The sequence below is a fragment of the Phascolarctos cinereus genome, unplaced genomic scaffold (assembly GCF_003287225.1).
Source record: "Phascolarctos cinereus isolate Bilbo 61053 unplaced genomic scaffold, phaCin_HiC Scaffold_4;HRSCAF=312, whole genome shotgun sequence".
NCBI lineage: Eukaryota > Metazoa > Chordata > Mammalia > Diprotodontia > Phascolarctidae > Phascolarctos > Phascolarctos cinereus.
In genome coordinates, this window is record NW_027555847.1 from 292,778,958 (window position 1) to 292,801,163 (window position 22,206).

The 22,206-nt window shown below is 39.0% G+C and overlaps 1 protein-coding gene across 2 annotated transcripts in view; it reads left to right on the forward strand.

The window, feature by feature from the left end:
- The first annotated feature begins 413 nt into the window (after window positions 1-413).
- LOC110223414 (carnitine O-palmitoyltransferase 2, mitochondrial-like) overlaps window positions 414-22,206 on the forward strand; it is a 38,315-nt gene continuing 16,522 nt past the window's right edge. Inside the window, exons 1-4 of one of the 2 annotated variants that reach the window (XM_021008942.2) lie at window positions 414-537; window positions 8,889-8,969; window positions 10,636-10,742; window positions 15,357-16,658. In XM_021008942.2, the coding sequence (XP_020864601.1) occupies window positions 488-537; window positions 8,889-8,969; window positions 10,636-10,742; window positions 15,357-16,658 (1,540 nt within the window). In that variant the 5' untranslated portion in view covers window positions 414-487. Of the gene's footprint in view, window positions 538-6,943; window positions 7,307-8,888; window positions 8,970-10,635; window positions 10,743-15,356; window positions 16,659-22,206 lie in introns of those variants that run through there. The other variant, XM_021008933.2, reaches the window with a different exon arrangement.

Genomic DNA, 22,206 nt, shown 5'->3' on the forward strand with positions numbered 1-22,206 from the left:
GACAGTTCCTTCAAATTGTGGAAACTCTTTTTATATGGGGTCCACAATGACTTCCCTGTAGCTTCCACCCATTGGTCCTAATTCTGCCCTGTGGGGCTAAGGAGAATGAGCTGAATCTCCCTTTAACACGACCACGTAAAAGATTGCAGACAGACATCAGCTTGTCGCTCCCTCAGCCTTTCTTTCTCCAGAATAAAACATCCCAAATTGTTGTTGTCATCATCGTCGTCGTCATCATCCTCCTCCTCCTCCTCCTTCTTACCAATTTTCACAAGATCTGCTTTCTCATCACCATAGCTGCTATCATCTGAACCTACTCCAACTTTTCAGTGTTTTTCATAAAATGAGGAACTCGGACCCAGACAGTTCTCTAGAAGTGGTTGGACCATGGCAGAGACCACTGAACATTCTGAGCTAAGTAATAATGAGGTTCTTTTGTTAGCAGGACCCTCTATGGATGAAGAAGCTGCTTATGCCTTGAAGGATCATGTGGATACACAGGCAGCCCTGGAAAAGAGATCATTCAACTGGGTCAAGGTAAGAAGACAAAAAAAGTAGTAGTTGATGATTTCCTGTTGAGAAGTCCCAAGGCAGCTATTTATTGACCTTAAATTCACAATAAAGAGGTCTGCTATCCTCCTGGGGCACACATAGAGGCCATGATGAATAACGTCCCAAGATTTGTCAAAGACAATAACTAATCCTCATTTCTGGTGATTGATTTTGGAACAAACTATACTGCCAGAAGAAACCAGGAAGGCATTACTAGGAATTATGATATCTTGGGCAAAAAATTAAAAGCCTCAAGGGGCACTGATGATATTTCCGTTACTGCTATAGTTGAAGGCGGATGCCTTGGAAGAGAAAAATGGATCTGGAAAGTGAGTAGCTGGTTAAGAAGATGATATCTGATGATAGAAATACATTTTACTTCTCTTAGCAGAGAGTTCACAGCCTACTGTCATGGAATGAGTCCTATGTTGTTAAGACATGGTCAATATGGTGGATGGTTTAGCTTACCTGGACTTCTTTGCTACAGGGAAAGGTTCTGTTGGGAGGGAAGGGTACTCAGAAGTGACAGTGACATTAAAAACAACAACAACAACAACAACAACAACAACATAATTTTTAAAAAAAGATGATGGTTGAGAATAAGCTTTTTATTTCAGGATTTACTGTTAAAAATATAGGAATGACAGGCTTAGGGCAGGAATATTCTGGACGTAACAAGCGCTGATGAAAAAGAAGTATGAAATAGAGATATATTTGCCTGGAGTCTTGTAAATCTAGCCAAGAATCTCACCAACTACAAGAGGAAGGAAAGGGAGAAAAGAAAAAAACTTCCTTCCTCTCCTTTTTTCTCCCAATATCTCCCTCCTTATTCCCTTCTCGCTATATCCATATAATATGTATATTCCAAGATAGATATCATAGAAAGCAATAAAACCTATGTTCTCAGTCCATTGAACAAAAGATGGATTAGAAACTAAGATGAACTTAAGATCCTAAGGGGGCAAATTTGATTACATAGATATCACTGATATTTGGTAGGAGAAGACTGATGGGATAGATTTCTTATTAAAAAGGAAAAAAATAAAGGGGAGGAATTGTATTAACTACTAAGACAATCTACTCGTAAGAAGAATTTTTGGAACTAAAGGAGGAAGCATAGTAGAGCTCAAGTGAGGAAGAAATAAAATAATCGTGCCATGGTAGTGTACTGCAGATAGGAAGAAACAGAATTTGGGAAACAGGTCAGAAGCCTGGCACGACGATATAAAATAGTAGTAATGAAGTCATACAAGCTGATATATTACTTCTATGGATGCCAAGGAGTCCAGAAGTTCCCACTAAAAAAAAATTTGTCAGAAAAAATTCCCAGAAATGATCACATCTGTGTTCCAACATATGTGTCTCCAGTATTCTCTATTTCCTGTCTGGCTCAACTCAATGCATACAATGAAAGGTGCTCTGTTGTTGCTGCTGTTGCTGTGTAGTCATTTTCTAGTCATGTCTAACTCTTCTTCATGACCCCTTTTGGGGTTTTCTTGGCAAGGATACTTACTAGTTTGCCATTTTCTTCTCCAGCTCATTTTGCAGATGAAGAAACTGAGGCAAACAGGGTTAAGTGACTTGTCCAGGGTCAGACAGCTAGTCAGTGTATGAGGCCAGATTTGAACTCAGGTGGCGCAGCGGATAGAGTGCTGGCCCTGAAGTCAGGAGGACTTGAGTTCAAATCTGGCCTCAGACCAAACACTTGACACTTATTAGCTGTGTGACCCTGGGCAAGTCACTTAACCCCAATTGCCTTAAAAAAAAAAGATTTGAACTCAGGAAGAGGAGTCTTCCTGACTTCAGGCTTCCCACTGTGCCTCCAAACTGTCCAAAGTGTGTTCTGGCCAGAGCACATGGGGGGATGAGGGGGAAATTGCTCCCATTATACCTTGATACACTGTCAAACAAAGGAGTTTATGTTTGATCCACTAGACTGGAGCCTGGAGCCATTTCCACTCTTCACCTCCGCCCTCCTCTCCTTCCAACTACCTTCCTCCCCCTGCTTCCTCCAACTATCTCTCCTTGATCACTATTTCAGAAAAACCCAGCTGTGACTCACTTCACTTCGTATTCAGACTCTCAATTCCCTCCTTCTCCTCCATCTCCTTATCCTTTCCTCTCCTTTCTCCTTCCTCATCCTTTCTTCCTCTTTCCCCCTCCTCACTCTTTTCTCCCCTCTCCCCACCTCCGAAGTTCTGGAACTCTGAACCAAGACTCTGCCATTGTTCCTGCACTCACCACCCCAATAACTTTTTAAACCAGAAAGCCTTCCTTGGTCACCATTCCCTTTGGTTTGTAGTCCCTCCCATGAGAATATGAGCTCCTTGAGGTCAGGGACTGTCTTGGCTTCCAGTATCTGTATCCCCACTTCTTAGCCCAATGCTTAACAAATGCTTTGTAAAATCATTCATTCATAGGGAACCACTGAGTCTGTTGAGTAGGAGTGGTGGCATGAGCAGACCTAGGCTTTTAGGAAATCACTTTGGCAGCTGTGTAGATGATAGATGGGAGTGAGGAGAGGCTTGAGGCAAGGAGACGCTATGGCGATACTCCCAGAGAGAGATGATAAGGGTCTGAAGAAGAGTAGTGGCTGTTTGGGTAGAGGGAAGAGGGGGTATAAAAGGGTACTACATAGAGAAAAACAACAAGATTTGGCACCTGATTAGATACATCTGGGGGAAGAGGGATGAGGGTGAGAAATGGAGGATGACACTGAGGTTATAAATCTGTGTGACTAGAAAAATGATGTTTTTGACAGTAATAGGACAGTTCAAAGGGGAAAGTTTGAGGTGAAAGATAACGAGTTCGGCTTTAGAAATGTTGAGCCTCTGGGATATCCAGTATGAAATGTCAAACTGCCACTTGGTAATGTGTGACTGGAGTTTAGGAGAGAGTCTAGGACTGGATATAATATATTTGATCTATAGATAAGAGTCATCCGCAAAGAGATGATAACTGAACTTGTGGGAATTGATGAGGTCACCAAGACAGGGTGTGTGTAGAGAAAAAAAGAGAAGAGGATCCAAGAACCTTGAGATATGCCAGTCTGGTAGGCGTGACATGGATGACAAAGCAGCAGAGGAGAAGAAGAAGGAACAGTTGTACAGGTAAGAGGAGAACCAAGAGAAAGAAGTGTCCTAGAAGCACAGAGAGCAGAGTAGACAAGAAAAGGTAGTCAACACTGTCAAAGGCATGGGTGAGGAATCTGTGGCCTTGAGGATTTGTTCTGTAAAATTCGGATTCAGTCAAAAGGCCGAACTTAAGGATCTCAAGGCTTCAGGTTCCCCACCCCTGGTCAAGTGCAACAAAGAGGTCAAAGAGGTTGAGGACTGAGCAAAAACCATTAAATTTGGCAATTAGGAGATTCTTGATAACTTTGGAGAGAGAAATTCCAGTTGGAAGGTAAGGTCAGAAGCCGGACTGCACAGAGTGCAGGAGAGAGTGAGAGGAGCAGAAGTGGAGACAACCTAGCATACATGGGTTTTCCAAGAAGTCTGAATGGGAGGAGAGCTATAAGATGATTGTAGTGGGGGCAGCTAGGTGGTGCAGTGGACAGAGTGCCAGGCCTAAACTCATCTTCCTGAGTTCAAGTCTTGCCTCAGACACTTACTAGCTGTGTGACCCTGGGCAAGTCACTTAACTCTGTTTGCCTCAGTTTCCTCACCTGCAAAGTGAGCTGGAGAAGGAAAAGGCAAACTACTCTAGTATCTTTGCCACAAAACCCCCCAGAAAGGTCACAGAGAGTTGAACATGACTGAAACAACGGAACAACAACAAAAAGGGATAGTGGCACCTAGACTGGGCAATAAATTTGGTTGGAGAGAGACTTGAAGGAAGAGAGATTGATGAGCAACGGTGACAGAGGAAGAATCTGAAAGTGGCAATGGGAGGCAACTCCTTACCATGACCAGTGAATCTATTATGAATGTACTAATGTTCTATAAATTTAAGGAAGGCAGCACTTGAGCCAATTACGCTGCTTACACTGCTGCACTGTTCCAAGTGTCTCATAGTGTGGACACTGCAGAATCCACACAGAGCTGAAAGTATTACATGTGTACACACGCCCACTGGCATCCCATGGGAATTCAATTATCCAAACATCTGTTGGAATTCTCACTGTCTAAAGCAGAGCAACTAATAAATATCTGACTTGCTATAATTTCATTCTCCAAAATGTAGAGGAAGTCACAAGATGAACTGTTGTACTAAACATGATTAACAAGGAGAAACTGATTAGTAAAGTAGAAATGACAGGAAAATTGGGGGTTAGAGGGTAGCTACAACCCTGAGAGGTAGGAACTGTTATTATCTCCATTTCATAGATGATAAAACTGAGGCTGAGAGAGGTTAAGTGACTTGGACAGGGTCACAAAACTAGCAAATGTCTGGGGTGGTATCTAAACTCAGGCGTTCCTGACTCTGTCCACTGTGCCTACCTACTTACCTGCTCTGGATCAATGGGACATGATCGCAGATGATAAAAATAAAGAATTACTCAACTCATATTACTTCTGGGTTTTTTTTCCTACCAAGGAGATTAGTTTTTGGACTGGAAAAGACAAAATAAAATCAATTAATAAACAGTTGAAAGTGAAGATGAGTAAGGAGGTAGTAAGAGAACACCTAGTCTCCTTTAATGAATCAGTCACCAGGCCTGGACAAACACACCCCAGGGTGTAGAAATTGCTGTCAGATGATTCTGCTGAGCACAATGAGTTGGTGACATTTGAAAAATCTCCTGGGCAAATGGAAGAAGTACCATAGGATAGGTCTGGAGAATGGCAAATGTTTTCCTGATTTTCAAAACAAGGGAAGAGTGGAGAATTTTTCAATACAGACTAGTGAGTTTGACTTTGATTACTAGCAAAAATTCTGGACCCAATTCTCATCAACAGTTGCTTGGGTGGGAATGATGGTAATATTGGGAGGAAGTAATCACTTCCTCCTAGAATTTGTTATAGTGAAGGAGAAGAACGTCCTAAATTATGTGACATGCACCCTCGATTTTAGAAGAACAGATTTTAGAAGGTTTAGAAGAAGAATAGGTAGGGCTAAGATCGTCCAGGACAAGTCAGCTCAAGAGATTTGAAAAACAATTCAGAACGAAAATCTGAAGGTATAAAGAGAAACTATTATTGAAAAGAAACAGGAAAGTTGTCTAAACAGATCGATGTGGATGAACAAAAAACTTACATACCTATTTATATTAGATAATCTCTAAAGTCCCTCCCAGCTCAGTATTTTTAATCCTAAAAAATTCTATGTCCTCAGTACTTCAAGGATTTCTAATTTGTTAGGGATCCTGAAATTCTAGCTACTAGTTTCTTCCCCTTGAACCCTAATTAACTTACATTTATTTTGCATATACTCACATATACAAATATTTCCTCCTCCAGTAAAATGTAAACTGAGGGCAGGTGCTATTTTGTCTTAGTATTCCAACACCCTAATTTTACAGATGGGGAAAAACAAGCCCAAAGAGGAAGGCTTAACTGAGGTTACACAAGCAGTATGTAGGCTGAGATTTTGAACCTGGATCCTGGGTCTCCACTTTTTATTGTGTTTATTATGGACTTCTCAAGGTAAGACAAGTGATCAGTGGCAGGACAGGTCCCTAGGTCCTGGGACCTCCAATTTAGTGTGTTTTTTTTTAACCACCTTACCACACTTTCTGTGGAATTTTCCAAAACAATGCTGGTAAAATAGGACAGAATCCCAGCTCCGATATTTCTGTGTGGTGTAGTTGGGGGTGGGGGTGGAGGATGGGACAGAGAGAAGGGGGTTTTACACTGAAATTGAGAAATCTGAGATTCTGGGCTAACAAAAGAAAGGTATATTTTCTATTTCTAATTAAAGTCCTAATATCCTATAGACAGGGTCCCAGGGCCTTATTCCTAACCTTGACTTTTTCTGTACAAGGCTGATGTTACCATCCTGTCTGTCCCCTTAACAATTTCACTATCCATAAACTGCCCACATTATAAGTCACTGTATGGAAGTTTTCTGAGTTTTTTGAAATGTTACTTAGATCCTAAAGAGGATTTACATTCATTCATTCATTCATTCATTCATTCATTCATTCATCATTCATTCATTCATTCATTCATTTATTTCCATAAATTACCCTTATTCTGCACCCCCATCACCTGGACCCTAAACAGCTAGCAGCCCTCGCGCACACTGCCCCACACACCTACGCTCTATGAGCGTGCATATATACGCACCAGACGTACAGACGTAGACACACATACGCCCGGCCCCCCCACCCCGTTCTCTCTCTCCCTCCCTCCCCTTCCCAACACCTCGCCCCCGCCCCCGCCCGTCTCAAACGCGCCTGCGCGTTCCAAGCACGCGTCGCTGAGCCCGCGAGGCCCCCTACCGAGGAGAGGAGGGACTTGGGTCATCCAACCGTCCGGCCGGCATCGGTGTGGCCAGGCGCGGCCTGCTGGGAGCCAGCGTCCATCCCGGGGCCTGCGGCCCGCCCCTTCCGAGGTGGGAGCCGCCGGCCGCCGCCCCGCAGGATGCTGTGGTTGAAAGGCCCGGGGGCGCGCTGCTGGCTGCCCCGGCAGCCCCCGGGGGGCGGGTGGAGGGCGTGGTCGCTGGCCAGGGCAGGGGCCGGGGCGGGCGCGGCGCGTGACTACTGGCGCTCGGCCGATCACGGGCTCGTGTCCTCCACCTGGGACCTGGACCATCACTTCGTGCACCGCAGCATCATCCCCACCCTGCACTTCCAGCAGAGCCTGCCCAGGTGAGGCTGCCGCCGAGGGCCGCCCGGCTTGGCGGTGGGACCCGCCACTGACCAGGGGCCGGGACGGACCGACGGACCGAGTCTGCGGCCAGGAAGGCAGAGGAGCCTCCTAGTTTAAAGTATTAGAAGCGGGGCAGGAAACGAAGCAGAGGCTTGCAAGAGCAGAACTGGACCGCGTGCAGATGTCATACCTGAGGATTTTAGGGATGGAAAAGAGGCAAAATAAGCACAATGCAAGAACCAATGGAGCAACAATGTACATTCTTACGGAGCCGGAAAGGCTTTGAGTGCGCGGTGCAGCCTGCGTGTCTGTGGGCAAGATTTGCACCATACACACAGAGTGGTCTTACGTATTTTGGCATTTTATTTTCATAATCATTCCTTTTCATAATGCAGGGAAAGACATCCATTGAATGACATTCATAGAAGAGCATACCCACAAAATATCACAAATACACTAGTGTTACAAATAGAACCTTTGGAAGGTCTTAATTGAATTTTTTCAGCATTTCAGATACTAAGAATCATCATTCTCATCTTTCTCCTCACCCCCAGGGGAAAAAACGACTCCACAAAAAACTTTTCACCTCTATCATACCATTTCTTACCAACATTCTTTCTAGTCTTTCTAATGAAACACTGCTTTCCCATTTCGTTGTTCCATCTCGCTATGAACTTTGTACTTTCTGATTGTTGATTACTCCCATGCTTTATCTCCATAGATGCCAACATTAGCCTTAGACATATGGGCCTTGGTCTTAAACGTTTTTGATAGTTTTTATTCATAATCCTTGTAGAAGTTGAGAAAGAGTTTTGCCGAGTAGCATTCATAGAAAAGGACATGCCCAAAGCATAGCAAATCCACTGATATTACAAACAACCTTTGAAGGTCTTAAATGAATTTTTTCAGTACTTTGTGCCAAAGATCATCGTTCTCATATTTCTTTCCCCCCCAAAAAAAGACTGCTAAAAATTTCTCATCTTTATCAAGCTATTTCTTACCAACATTATTTCTGACCTTTCTAATGAAACACTGCTTTCCTATTTCATTGTTCCCTCTCTGTATGAGCTGTAGTTTTTCTTTTTTCTTTTTTTTTTGGCTAGGCAATGGGGTTAAGTGACTTGCCCAGGGTCACACAGCTAGTAAGTGTTATGTGTCTGAGGTCTCATTTGAACTCAGGTCCTCCTGAATCCAGGGCCGCAATCTGTCCACTGCGCCACCTAGCTGCCCCTGAACTGTAGTTTTTCATTGTTGATTACTCTTATGCTTTATCTCCGTAGGTGGCAAGATTTATAGTTTAATACTTGCTAACTAGTTGGTTTCAAACTCTTTCTCTAACCTCAATGTTATGTGCATTGATAGGTAATAGAAAGTCTGACTATAAGTAATGAAAGTGTTTCCATGTCACTATGTGAGAATCAGTTTCCTTACTGAACAGTTATACTAGGCTTGGTAGTGTAGCAATACATAGCTGAATATGGAGTGAAATTCATGAATTCTAAGGAATTTTTCCCCAATTATGAACTCATAGACATACCTAAACATATTTCATTTACTTTTCGTAAATTCACACAATTCCAGATTACCAGTTCCAGAGTTGGAGGATTCCATCAGGCGATACATGGCTGCTCAGAAACCTCTACTGGGAGACAGTGAATACAGGTTGGACCACTGAAATGTGATAGAAAAGTTTCCCACTTTAATGATAAATTTATAAATTAGTCATAAGTTCTTCAAAGTCTAAAATCAAGTTTAAAGCCAATAAACATAAATCTTTTATATGAATAGTTTTCTTGGTGCGATGTAATGGAACATTTATCCCCAAGTCTGAGTTAAAGCATTCATGAGAGAAACTACCTAGAGTTCAGAAACAAAGCCAGGCTTATCTTCATATCATAGTTTTATTTAAACTTCTCCATTTTCATTATAATAACCTTTGTTGACAATTTTCCAAGAATGACATAATTTTATTTCTTCCCACCCAGCCAACTTTTCTTTCTTTTGGTCTAAAGAATGTTCTGTCTTCTCTTAGACACACAGGGCTTGAAAAATTAGAACTGTGTGGCAAGGTGATGTGGCAAGACTCTTAGAACAGGAGTTAATATTCCTTGCCCCTATCCCTTCCTTCTTCCCATCTCAGTCAGTAATTCCAAGATACCCTGCATGTGTGGTTTTTTTTCCCATCTTTTTCTGCCCCTTTCATGGCTGCAAATGAAACATCATCTTCCGTATGTCTTCTCTTTTAGTGGAAGATGATATATTATAGAACTGAATTAATCACCATCCTCAATTCATACTTGTATGTCCTCTGGCTTTAATTTACTGGGCTAACCATTAAGCAGAGATTCACAAAATAAAAAGTTCTGACCTTGAGAAACTTGAATTTATGCTGAGGAGAAGGCAGCATTGACAACAAAAACGGTCTCCAGTGATGCTTTGGTGGCCTTGATATTTGAGCCCTGCTAGACCTGTATGTCTACTTAAGGTGCACAGAAAAGGACATTTGCTTTATAGGCACTTGCTTAAAAGGAAGATTAAACCCAAGAAAGTTTATGTATTCAGTTAAGACAAAATAAGACTGAATAAGTTTGTGCCTTTTAACTTAGCAGTAAACCTACTCACATAATGACAAGGTATCTTCCTCAAGCCAGTGTCAGAGAAACAGAATTTAGAGGTGGAAGGAACCTTAGAGACTGTCAAATTAAACTTTCTCATTTTATGGATGAGATAATGAAATAATGCCAAAGATTACATAGTTAATCAGTGGCAGAAGTAGTATGTAGAACCCAGGTTTCTTGGCTATTGATATAGTGAATGTTTTTTTCAAATTAATTTCTGAAGGTAAGCTATTTCTGCAGAGAATACAACAATTTAGGGGAATAAGATTGTTCCAAAATTAAATAAAACCTGACTCAGGGACAGCCATAGGAACTAAATAAAATTATGTGTGGTAGTGACAAAGGGGGTGTTATGCTAGAATTTCTTTTTAGCAGTTGGAGATATTTTAAGGCTATTAACTAACTATTCCTTCATATGACTTATAGTGAGCTTTTAAAGTTATGTTATTTTTGTTTCCTTTCATCAGAGTCTTTAGGTCTGAGATTAACAATAAAAATAAACAGTAAATCAAAAGCCATGTGAGAGTTTTTATTAGATTTTGAATCAAAGGAGAGTTTAAAGAAGAGGAAATTCTGAAAGTGCAAAAAAAGTGTGGTGTAGGTGTTGAGATTAATACATACTGGGTAGATAGAGTTAATTTTATTGAAGTTTTTCCGTGAAATGTTAAATAATATTACATGCTATTAATATTTTTTCTTTGACAAACTAGAAAAACTGAAAAACTTGCAAAGGCTTTTAAAAATGGAATTGGAAAAGAGTTACACAAAAATCTCATTGAGCTTGATAAAAAGAATTTTCATACAAGCTACATAACAGGTTTGCTTGCTTATTTTAAAAAATATTAGACATTTTACTTTTAACATACTTTAATTTTTAAACTTTTATCTGTAGTAGCTATTTCACTTCTAGATACTTCTGGAAACCTGTATGTTAACTATCTTATTGCTGTAAGAACTCTAAAAAAAATGGAATGGAGTCTCCTTCTCCCCCCCCCATTTATTTTATTGCATCCTTAATTTGTTTCTGTTACAATTATGCATCATATTCTTGGTAGTTATTTATCTGGAAGATACATTTTTTTTAAAATGAGATGCTCACATTGTGTTGGGTTTTTTTTATTCATTCTTTCTACATCCACCTCCTTTTACCTATCCTAAAACATAGACATTCCCTGAGTTCTGTCCTAGACTCTTTTTTCTCTTTACATTTCCTTGAATTATGTACATATCTACTTGATAATTTTATCTGCTACAAGACACATATTTGTAACACAGTTGATTTGGAAATAGATTAGTAATAACAGAGAGAAGTTATTAAATGTAAGCTGAGGTGGAAACTTGTCCCAAGATCAAGGGATTTGATTTTTAACAAATCTTAATTAGGCAAAAGTGAACTTTTGGAAACAAAGTTGAACTATTGATATAAGCTAATTCATTGCTGAGGGAGAAAAAAGTGTGATTATTTTAGGTGTTGATTCTTGAAACTCACATTGGTTGAAATTAGGATTTTTTCCTAGATTATGCAATTCATTATTCAATAAAGTTACTTAAAAGTTTCCTAGAACTTAGAATTGGAAGAGACCTATTTCTCCCAAGAGTTCTCCCATCTTTTCAGTCACCTTGGTTTGCAACCTCCAAATCACTCTCCTCTCCTCCCTCTTCTTTAATCCATACATTTATTGAATCTGTTGCCAAGCCTTCTTGGTTCTGCCTCTACAACATCTTATCCATCCTTTCCCATTCTTTGTCCTCCCTCTGCTCACATGACCACCTTTCTATTTCGAGCTCTTACCTTTACCTGGACCAGTACGGGAGACTACTAATTGGTCTCCGTGCCTCAAACCTCCCTTCCTTCTCCTTCCCCCCAACCCCAGTCTGTCCTTTACACAGCTGCCAGAGGGACATTGCTAAAGTACAAGTCTGACTCAGAAACCTCCAGTGGCTCCCTATTACCTCTAAGTTTCAATATAAGCTTCTTTGTTTGACATTTAAAGCCATTCACAACCTGTTTTCAGCCATTCTTTCCATATTTATGTGTAACTCGCATTCATGCATTCTGGAGTCTGGCCTAACGGCCTTCTTCCTTGCATATGAGCTTCAGTCTCCTCATCATAAAGCACATACTTTTCCCTAAACTTAAAATGCTCTTCTTCCTTATTTCTATCTGAGAGTCCCTAGTATCCTCCAAAGCTGAGTTCCTAATGAGGCCCTTCCTAATCTCCCCAGCTGCTGGTGCCTTATTTGTCAAAATTATCTTATATTTATTTTGTATATATTTTTATATATTTGTATATATATTTTAAGCAAATATATACGTGTTGTCTCTCCCGATAGACTCAGCACTATTCCACTTTTGTCTATGTCTATCATGTGCCTGGCACATAATAGGTATTTAATAAATGCTTATTGGTTTGACCTTAGAAGTTATGCAGTCCAATAAGTGTTTGTTGAATTGAATTAAACCTCCTTGATTTACAAATGAGGAAACTGAGCCCAACAAAGATAAAAATGGTTTACACACATTCACAGAGAAAGTACATGGCAGAGACAAGAGTCAAATTCAGATCCTGTGAATATGAGGCTCTGTGGTATAGGGGAAAAAATGATAGATTTGGAGTGAGCAACTTTAGTTAGAATCCCAGCTCCTCCATTTACTGCTTGTATGACCTGAGCAAGTCACTTCGCCAGTCTGTGCCTAGGTTTCTCAAATGTATGATGAAGGGATTGGCAGTATCATAGGAGCGTAGATCTTTTAGGGCTGGAAAGGACCTTAGAGGCCATTGCTTCCAACATTTTATAGAAGAGGAAACTGAGGCAGAGAAAGACTAAGCATCTCGCTCAAGGTCACGTAAGCAAATATCTAAAGAAGGGTTTGAACTCTGGTCTTCCTGATTCCAAGTCCCATGGTCTGTCAAGATCTATGGTCCTTTCCAACTTGATATCTGTGATCCCATAATACTAAATTTGATGTTATTTTCATTATATCTAATATAAATAATGCTGTTTTTTTTAAAAAAAATTGTTATACAGGGAAATGATAAATGTTGGAGAAGATGTGGGGAAATTGGAACACTAATGCAGTGTTGGTGGAGTTGTGAAATGATCCAGCCATTTTGGAGAGCAATTTGTTTTTTTTAATTTATTTTTTTTCTGGTGAGGCAGTTGGGGTTAAGTGACTTGCCTAGGGTCACACAGCTAGTAATTGGAGAGCAATTTGGTAGTATGCCTAAAGGACTATAAAACTCAGCATACCCTTTGACCCAGCAATACCATTTCCAGGGCTGTATCCCAAAGAGATCATAAAAATGGGAAAAGAACCCACATGTACAAAATATTTACGGTAGCTCTTTTTGTGGTAGCAAAGAATTGGAAATTGAGGGAATGGCTGAATAAGTTGTGGTATATGAATATAATGGAATACTGTTGTGCTATTAGAAATGATGAACAAGCAGACTTCAGAAAAACCTGGAAAGACGTGTATAGACTGATGCTGAGTGAAATGAGGAGAACGTTGTACACAGTAACAACCACATTGTGGGATGACTTAGCCTTTCTCAACAGTGCAAGGTTCTGAGACATCAACAGAGGTCTCATAATGGAAAATCCCAAGAAAAAACTATGGAGTTTGAATGCAGATGGAAGCATACTATTTGCTATTTTTTTTTTCTGTTTTGTTTCCTCTTTCTGGTGATTCCTCCTGTTGGTTCTAATTCTTCCTTACAACATCACTAATGTGAAAATGTTTAATAGGAATGAATATGTATAGCCTATATTAATTGCATGACGTTTTGGGGAGGGAGGAGGAGAAAAAATTTTAAAACTCAAAAGCTTATGGAAGTGATTGTTGATAAATTAAAATAAATAAAATTATTATAGATTGGCATAGATATCACATACTTGTGAAATTAGTTTTCTATTTAGATTGTCTACCTAGTATCATTTTGCTCATTTAGTGGGTTCACAATAAATGTTTAATAGTGACATTTTATACTTCAAAAGAGCTATAATTTCATCAGTGAAAGGTCGTCCCTCCACTGACGCAGATTGTAACCTTATTGTGCCTTAGGAGACAACATTCATGAACTATTATGACTAAAAAAATTAATCACCTGGTGGCCAATCTTCTAGAGATGATCCTTCTCTTTGAATTTCGTAGTCAGGCAGTTTTTTGCATGACAGACAGTCCAGGGTCCCTACATTAAAACAGCTTGATATTGGTCAGAGCTTATTTTCTGTTAGCATTGCTTTGGGATCGCAGAGTCACCTCTGTGCTATGATGACGGCTCAGAAAAGGACTTTGGTAGAGGGTGATATTTTATGTTAATGCTATTTTTTCCAAGTACAAATGACTTTGATGTTTACCTGTTGGCTCTTAATTAAAATTCCTACTCTAATCCCTTATTGCAGTATGGAAGTGACCTTGGGCTTTCAAAGGCTGGTTGTGCAGAGTATAAGCTCTTAAAGGTCCTGTTATGCTAGAAAGACTTCATTTAAGAGGCTGTTGAATGAAGCCTGTCTGTGGACTGAGGACCAGCCTTGATAAGTCCGGACAGGCTTATCTGCAGGCAGGCCTCAAGAAAATGAAAACGATGTTAAACACTTTGTATCATGAAGGGAAGTACTCATACCAGTGAAATTACATAGATCAGTCTCACTTTGTATATGTTTATGGAAGGTCTCGAGATTTACATATCTGAATGGTACAGCAAGTGTTTTCCACATCCTACAACTTCTAGCTTAACAGAAGCCAAAAACTTTTATAGAAATTTCGTAATCCAGTATTTAACTGCTACCAAGGATTTTATCAGAGTAGCTGGTAAATAAATAGGTTGCTTTCAAAATATAAATATTGATTGCTTTCCTTGACTGCCTACTATCTTTCTTGTTTCCAGTGAGTGAGTAGAAATTACGTTTATTTCATAGGAAAGGCCTATTTATTTTGTCTAGATATAATTTTAATAAAGTTGGTAATATGATTTCCCAGCTGACAGAATTAGAAGCATGATAGGCAATGTGTTACAGAGAATTGGCCTCAAAACCAGGAAGACCTGGGTTCAAGTCCCACTTCTGCCATTATTAGTTGTGTGACCTTTGGTCTCACTTTATCTTCTGTAAGTCTCATTTTCCTTATTTGTAAAATGGCAATATTTACACTAACTTTTCTCAGAACTTTTTTGGAAGGCCCAAGTGAAGTAATGTATATAAAGGACTTTGCAAACTTTAAAACACTACATAAATGCATTCTTTTTATTATTATTGGAGAATTCCTGCTTCCTTATTAGTGCCAAATAAATAACAGTTTACTGGAACTGAATTTTTCCTTGACATAATAGTTGCTTTATGCAAACATACCATATCTATAACGATCATGCCTTCTCATAAAAACTATTTCACTGACTTATATGTCTGGCTTTGTTTTTTGTTTTTACAGGTCCATGGCTTGATACGTATCTTTCTTCAAGAGACCCTATTGTTTTAAACTTTAATCCTTTCATTACATTTAAACGAGATCCACAAGAATCATATAATGACCAACTCGTGAGAGCAACAAATCTGACTGTATCAGCAATAAAATTTCTTAACTCTCTGAGGAGTCGTATCTTAGAGCCAGACATTTATTATGTCAACCCCCAGTGGAGCAAGAGTAAGGCCTTTAAAAGGTTTCTCAGCTTTCTCCCAACTTCAGTGTCTTGGTATGGAGCTTATTTTGCAGAAGCTTATCCTTTAGATATGTCACAGTATGTTCACCTCTTTAACAGTTGCAGAGTTCCTAAACAAGGTAAAGATGAACTATTTTCGGATCATGGTGCACGCCATTTGCTGGTGATGAGAAATGGACATTTTTATGTATTTGACATATTGGATCCTATTGGAAATATTCTACATCCGTATGAAATACAAGCACATTTAATTAATATTTTACAGGATGAGGAAACAGTAGCTGAGTATCCTCTGGGCTACCTCACCACTGAGAACAGAAATACCTGGGCAGCAGTCAGAGAACAGCTTCTGCAAGCTGGGAATGAAGAGAGCGTGTACAAGATTGATAGCGCAATATTCTGCTTGTGTTTAGATAGTTTTAGAGTAGAAAACAGTTCCCACCTATCACACTGTATGCTTCATGGATATGGTTATAACCGCTGGTTTGACAAATCTTTCAGTTTAATTATCACTGTTGATGGGAGTGCAGGGATAAATTTTGAACATTCTTGGGGAGATGGAGTTGCAGTTCTCCGTTTTGTTAATGAAGTATATGCAGATAGCACAAAGCATCCTGCAGTAGTTCCAAGAGGGACGGCTGCTACGCTATGTTCTACAAACGTGGAAAAGCTGCAATTTCATTTGAATGCATCAATTCAGTCAGCTGTGACTGTTGCACGTCAAAAATTTGACAAGCAAAGACATAAAATGACAGTGAAACCATTTGAGTTTAGAAAGTTTGGGAAACAGTACGTAATTCAAGAAAGAATGAGTCCAGATGCTATATTTCAACTTGCATGTCAGGTGGCTGCTTATCGTCAGTTTGGGAAAATTGTTCCTACATACGAATCATGTAGTACTGCTGGCTTTAAACATGGTCGAACAGAAACTATTCGATCTGCAACAGTTTACACAAAACGATGTGCTCAGGCATTTATCAGAGACCGGAAAAAATACAGTGCGCAAGAGCTAAGAAAGCTAATTGAAAGCTGTTCAAAATACCACAAGTTTTTACAGATGGAAGCCGCACTGGGTTAGTTTTATGCCACTTTGTGATGTTCAGAATTAGAACAGACCTTGTTAATATTTTTAGTAGCTCCAAATTAGTCATTTTAAAAAACTTTATGTACTATGTTCATTAGAATTTTTTTATGTTATTGATTCAGGGTGAAATTTTAATGTATTGTATTATTGTTCTAACAAAAAGAAACCACCTAAAACTTATACAGGACTTAATATTTACAAAGCACTTTATTTGTGGCAGTCCAGTATGTATATAGTATTAAGTATTATTATCTCCTTTTTACAGATGAAGAAACCAAAGTTCGAAATCATGAGTACATGTCCGTGATTACATAGCTGGTAGAGAGCCAGGACACAAACCCAAGTTTCCTGATATGAAGCCTATTGCTCTTTCCATTACTCTAGCTTAATAAGAAAAAGGTGCCAGTTCTTTCTCCTTGAATTGAAAAGGGCACTGAATTTAGAAAATCTAGATACCCAAAATATTTTGGGGGTATTTATTCCCAAAGTGGTGATATTCCATAAATGAGGGATTCTTGAGACAAAACAAATGGATAAGATGCAGGATTCCAGCCAGATTCATGGGGTAATATGAACAGATTGAGGATTTTCCTGGTATTTTTAGGTGCATCTTCAAACTCTGTAGCAGTGATAAGTCCATGCTACATCTTTAACTGCATGAATAACCAAGTAGAACTCTTGAACACATCAGCAATTTGAGCCATTTCACAATAGATCTATGAATAGCCAAATTATTTAACTTCCATGTGATATTTCCTCATCTGTAAAACAAGGGAAATAATATTTAAACTTTATACCTTGAGCTTCTGAGAACTCAAGCAATTAATATGTAAGCATGCTTGTTTAACTATCGTTTGAAGCATAGTTTTAAAAAAATTAGTAACAAGATCCTTAATTTTACCCAAAAAAGTTATTGAAAAAATATAAACTACTTACTTTACAAAGTTGATATGAAGAAAATGCATTATGGAACAAAGCCCTATACAAATCTTAAACTAGTCTGGAAGTTTACTGCCCTGTTTATCTTTGGAGTTCAGACTTTTAAGATTGAATGCAATGAGGGATTTGGAGAAAGTTTAAAAATTTTTTTTGTTCCAGGAGTATAAGACAGAGGAAGGGCATAAAGGTAAGAATGAATATCAGATAGATTGTTTTGGGGAAGGAAATGAGGTATTTTTTGTTTGTTTCTTTTGGAGGGTTTGGTTGCTTTTTTGTAGTAGATATTTTGAAAATTAAGATTTTCTGCTGTGCAAGGATTCTAGCCTTATCTTTGTTGGTATCCAGATTGGTAATATACCATAAATGAAGGCTTCCCAAGACACAAAAAACAGACAAGTTACAAGATTTCTAGCCAGATGCATGGGGTGATATGAACAGATCAAAAATTTTCCTGGTGATTTTGGGTACATCTTCAAGCTCTACATGGGTGATGAATCTGTGCTACATGTTTTACTTCCTCTATAACCAGCTGAGCATGATAGCAATTTGACCCATTTCAGAAGTCTCAGTTACCAGATATTATTACTCAAGGCATATGATCAAAGTTTTAAGTAAAAATTATCTGTACATCTGAGCTACATGTTGAATTCCACTGCAGGGTTTGTAGAATTCCTTTCTGATACTATGAGTGTGATAGGAGGAAGGAAATAGTGGAGAAATAGTTATTTTTCTACTAGCATTTAGAGAGAAATGGATTTGGGAAGGATAAGATAGGTATATAGTCTCCATCTTGTTTAGTTTGGGGAAGTACTGTAAGTTCAAATTTGAAGTATTTGTTAATAATGCAAAAAGTCTTGTCATTGTTCTATTTCTATGATCAAGAACTCTGAAATTCCATTATCCACTGATAGCATCCTATCACTCATCTCTCTGTGTCCCACTCTTCCTAACCCTATTCTACATCCTCCCTGTGACCTTCAGTCCATGTATTCCTCAGTATTTTCCCAGGCACTGATCTTGCCTCAGACTTTGCTTCCCAGACTTAATTCTAGTTGACTAATTTGACTCAACATTATTCTCTACTCCTGAGTCACTTGTTTCTTTTTTTATATTATAACTCATGCCTTTCCTAACACCAACTCAGGATTACTCCCACTACTCATTTCCTCTACTTCCACTCAGGTGATAGAAGTGAAGCTGGAAAAGTCTCTACTATGTTGATTAGTTGCATTACAAATTTATGGTATCTAATCTCAAATGGGCCCTCACTGCAGCAAGGCAATAATTTTACTCTTCCCTAATTGATTCTCTGTTGCACTCTCCACAGTGGCTATTTAAAGCTTCCATCTTCCTCAAGTCTCTTGCACCATTGTTTCCTTGCACCCTCAGAGGTAAGAATTGCCCTTCATACTTCACCAAAAAGATAAAAGCCATTCACTGTGAGCTCTTTCTTCCCTTTTCTGAGTCTCAGAACCCCCATTATCCCTCATTCTCCCCTTTACTCCAAGGCTAACCCCTCCATATGTACCCTTAATCATTTCCTCTCCTAGCTCCACCAGAATGCCCTCACAATCATCCCTTCTCCTTATTCTTACATCACTTCCTACCCTTCTTATTGCTGCCTACTGTTGCCCAAGTCTCCCTCATCTATTTTTAAGATTTATTAATTTCAACATCCTATATCCACTGAGCAGGCAAGTTACATTTCTATACACAGCTGAGTGTGCATATACTTCCGTCTTTGAACCAATTCCAATGACAGTGAGTTTGAAGCATTTCCCTCCATCCCCCATCCTCCCCATTTTCTCCTCAATTACAAAAGTTTTTCCTTGTATGTGTTTTTTATGTGAGAAAATTTTCCCCATTCTACTCCTCCCTTCACCCTTCTCCTAGTGCATCCTTGTTTCTCATCCCTTCATTGTTTTTTTGTTTGTTTGTTTTTTGGGAGATCATTGCAACATAATTGATTTATACTCTCTCTGTGTAGACCCCTAATAACAATAAAGTTCTTAAGAGTTATAAGCATCAGCTTCCTATATAGGAATGTAAGTAGTTTAAATATTTTAAGTCCCATGTGATTGCTCTTTCATGTTTACCTTTTTATGCTTCTTTTGAGTCTTGTGTTTGTCAAATTTTCTATTCAGCTCTGGTCTTTTCATCAGGAATGCTTGAAAGTCTTCTGTTTCATTAAATATCCGTTTTTTTCTTTTGAAGAATTATAATCAGTTTTGCTGGGAAGGTGAATTTTTGGTTGTAATTCTAACTCCTTTTCCTTCCAGAATATCATATTGCAAGTCTTCTGGTCCTTTAATGTTGAAGCTGCTAAATCTTGTGTGATCCTGACTATGGCTCCATGATATTTGAATTCTTTCTTTCTGGATGCTGGAAGTATTTTTTTCTTTGATATGGGAGCTTTGGAATTTGGCTGTAATATTTCTGGAGTTTTCATTTTGGTTTCTTTTTTTTAGAAGGTGATTGGTGGATTCTTTACCCTTTAGATCTAAGATGTTGGGCCAGTTTTCTTTAATAATGTCTTGAAATGTGGTATCTAGGCTTTCAGGTAGTCCAAATTATCAATCTTCGTTCTCTTTTCTATGTTATTTGGTTTTTCCTATGAGACATTTCACATTTTCTTCTTTTTTTTTCTCATTCTTTTGAATGTGTTTTATTGTTTCTTGATGTTTCATGGGGTCCTTAGTTTCCAGTTGTCCACTTCTAATTTTTAAGGAATTTAAAAAAAATATTTATTTAGTTTTAGTTTTCAACATTCACTTTTATAAGATTTTGAGTTTTAAATTTTCTTCCCCTCCCTCCCGACCCCCTCCCCAAGATGGCATGCAATCTGATATAGGCCATATATGTACAATCATATTAAACATTTCCACATTAGTAATATTGTAAAGAAGAATTAGAACCAAAGGAAAAAACCACAAGGGAAAAATAATATTCTTTGGTCTGCATCCAGATACCATAGTTCTTTCTCTGGATGTGGATAGCATTTTCCATCATGAGTCTTTTGGAATTGTCTTAGATCATTGTATTTCTAAGAAGAGCTAAGTCTATCAAAGTTGGTCATCGCACAGTGTTGCTGGTACTGTGTACAATGTTTTCCTGGTTCTGCTTACTTCACTCAACACCAGTTCATTTAAGTCTTTCCTAGTTTTTCTGAAGTCTGTCTGCTCATCTGTTTTTAGGGAACAATAATACTCCATTACGTTCATATATCACAACTTGTTTAGCCATTCCCCAATTGATGGGCATTCCCTCAATATCCAATTCCTGGCCACCACAAAAAAGAGCTTCTATAATTGTTTTTGTACATGTGGGCCCTTTTCCCATTTTTATGATCTCTTTGGGATATAGACTTAGAAGTGGTATTGCTAGATCAAAGGGTATGCACAGTTTTATAGTCCTTTGGGCATAGTTCCAAACTGCTCAAGGAATTTTTTCTTCAGTTAGATTTTGTACCTCTTTTTCTGTTTGGCCAATTCTGCTTTTTAAGGAGTTCTTCTCTTAGGTGATTTTTTATACCTCCTTTTACTATTTGGCCAGTTTTGTTATTTAAGGTATTATTTTCTTTGGTATTTTTTTTTGTGGCTCTTTTACCAAGCTATTAATTCTCTTTTCATATTTTTTTTATGTCACTCTCATTTCTTTTCCCATTTTTTTCCCTGTACTACTCTTATCTCTTTCTTTAACACTTCCAGAAATTCTTGTTAGATTTGGATCCAAATAGCATTTTTCTCTGAGGCTTTTTTTGGTAGCTGTTTTCACATTATTGATGTCTTCTGAGTTTATGTCTTGTCTCTTCTCTCTAACTGTAGTAGCCTTTTATGATCAGTTTCTGTTTTTGTTGTTTGCTTATTTTTCCAGCTTATTTCTTGACTTTGAACTTAATGCTGAAGTTGTGCTCTGCTCACCTTCGGGTGAGTAGGCACTGTCCCAGTCTTCAGGCTTTTTCCTGCTACTGTTTTCAGAGCTAGTTTTGGGAGTTTGCAAGTTTTTGATGCTTCCAAGGTGGTAGGATCCTGGGAGAGGTATGGTCTCTGCTGTGCTAGTCTGTTCTCTGGTCTTTACCTAGGAAGGGCCCCTGGTCCTATGTAGCCACAAGTGCTAGCATTCCTCTTTGCTTTGGAATTGTGACCAGGGTCTGTGCTTCCTTGTGATTGACCATCAGCAACCCTCTCTGCTCTGGAACTGTGACCCAGAACTGTGTATGGGCAATAGAGTTGCCAGTCAGTCCCAGCTATATACCCAGTGCCAGCAAAGGGTCCTTCTCTATAATCTCTTTCTGACTAGTTGGCTGACTGCCTTACTGTCTCTGGTCTAAGAGCTCCCAGAGCTTTTGCAGTCACTATTGCCATTGGAGAGAGAGAGAGAGAGAGAGAGAGAGAGAGAGAGAGAGAGAGAGAGAGAGTGAGTGTGTGTGTGTGTGTGTGTGTGTGTGTGTTCATTCTAGATAGGCCTCCACCCTGGTGTCACAGACTTCTGCTGATTTCCTAAGTTTCCTTAGGCCAGAAAAATGTGTTACCCTGATCTTTTGTTGACTCTGCCATTACAAAATTGGATTTGAAGCAGTATTTTAAAGTTGTTTGGAG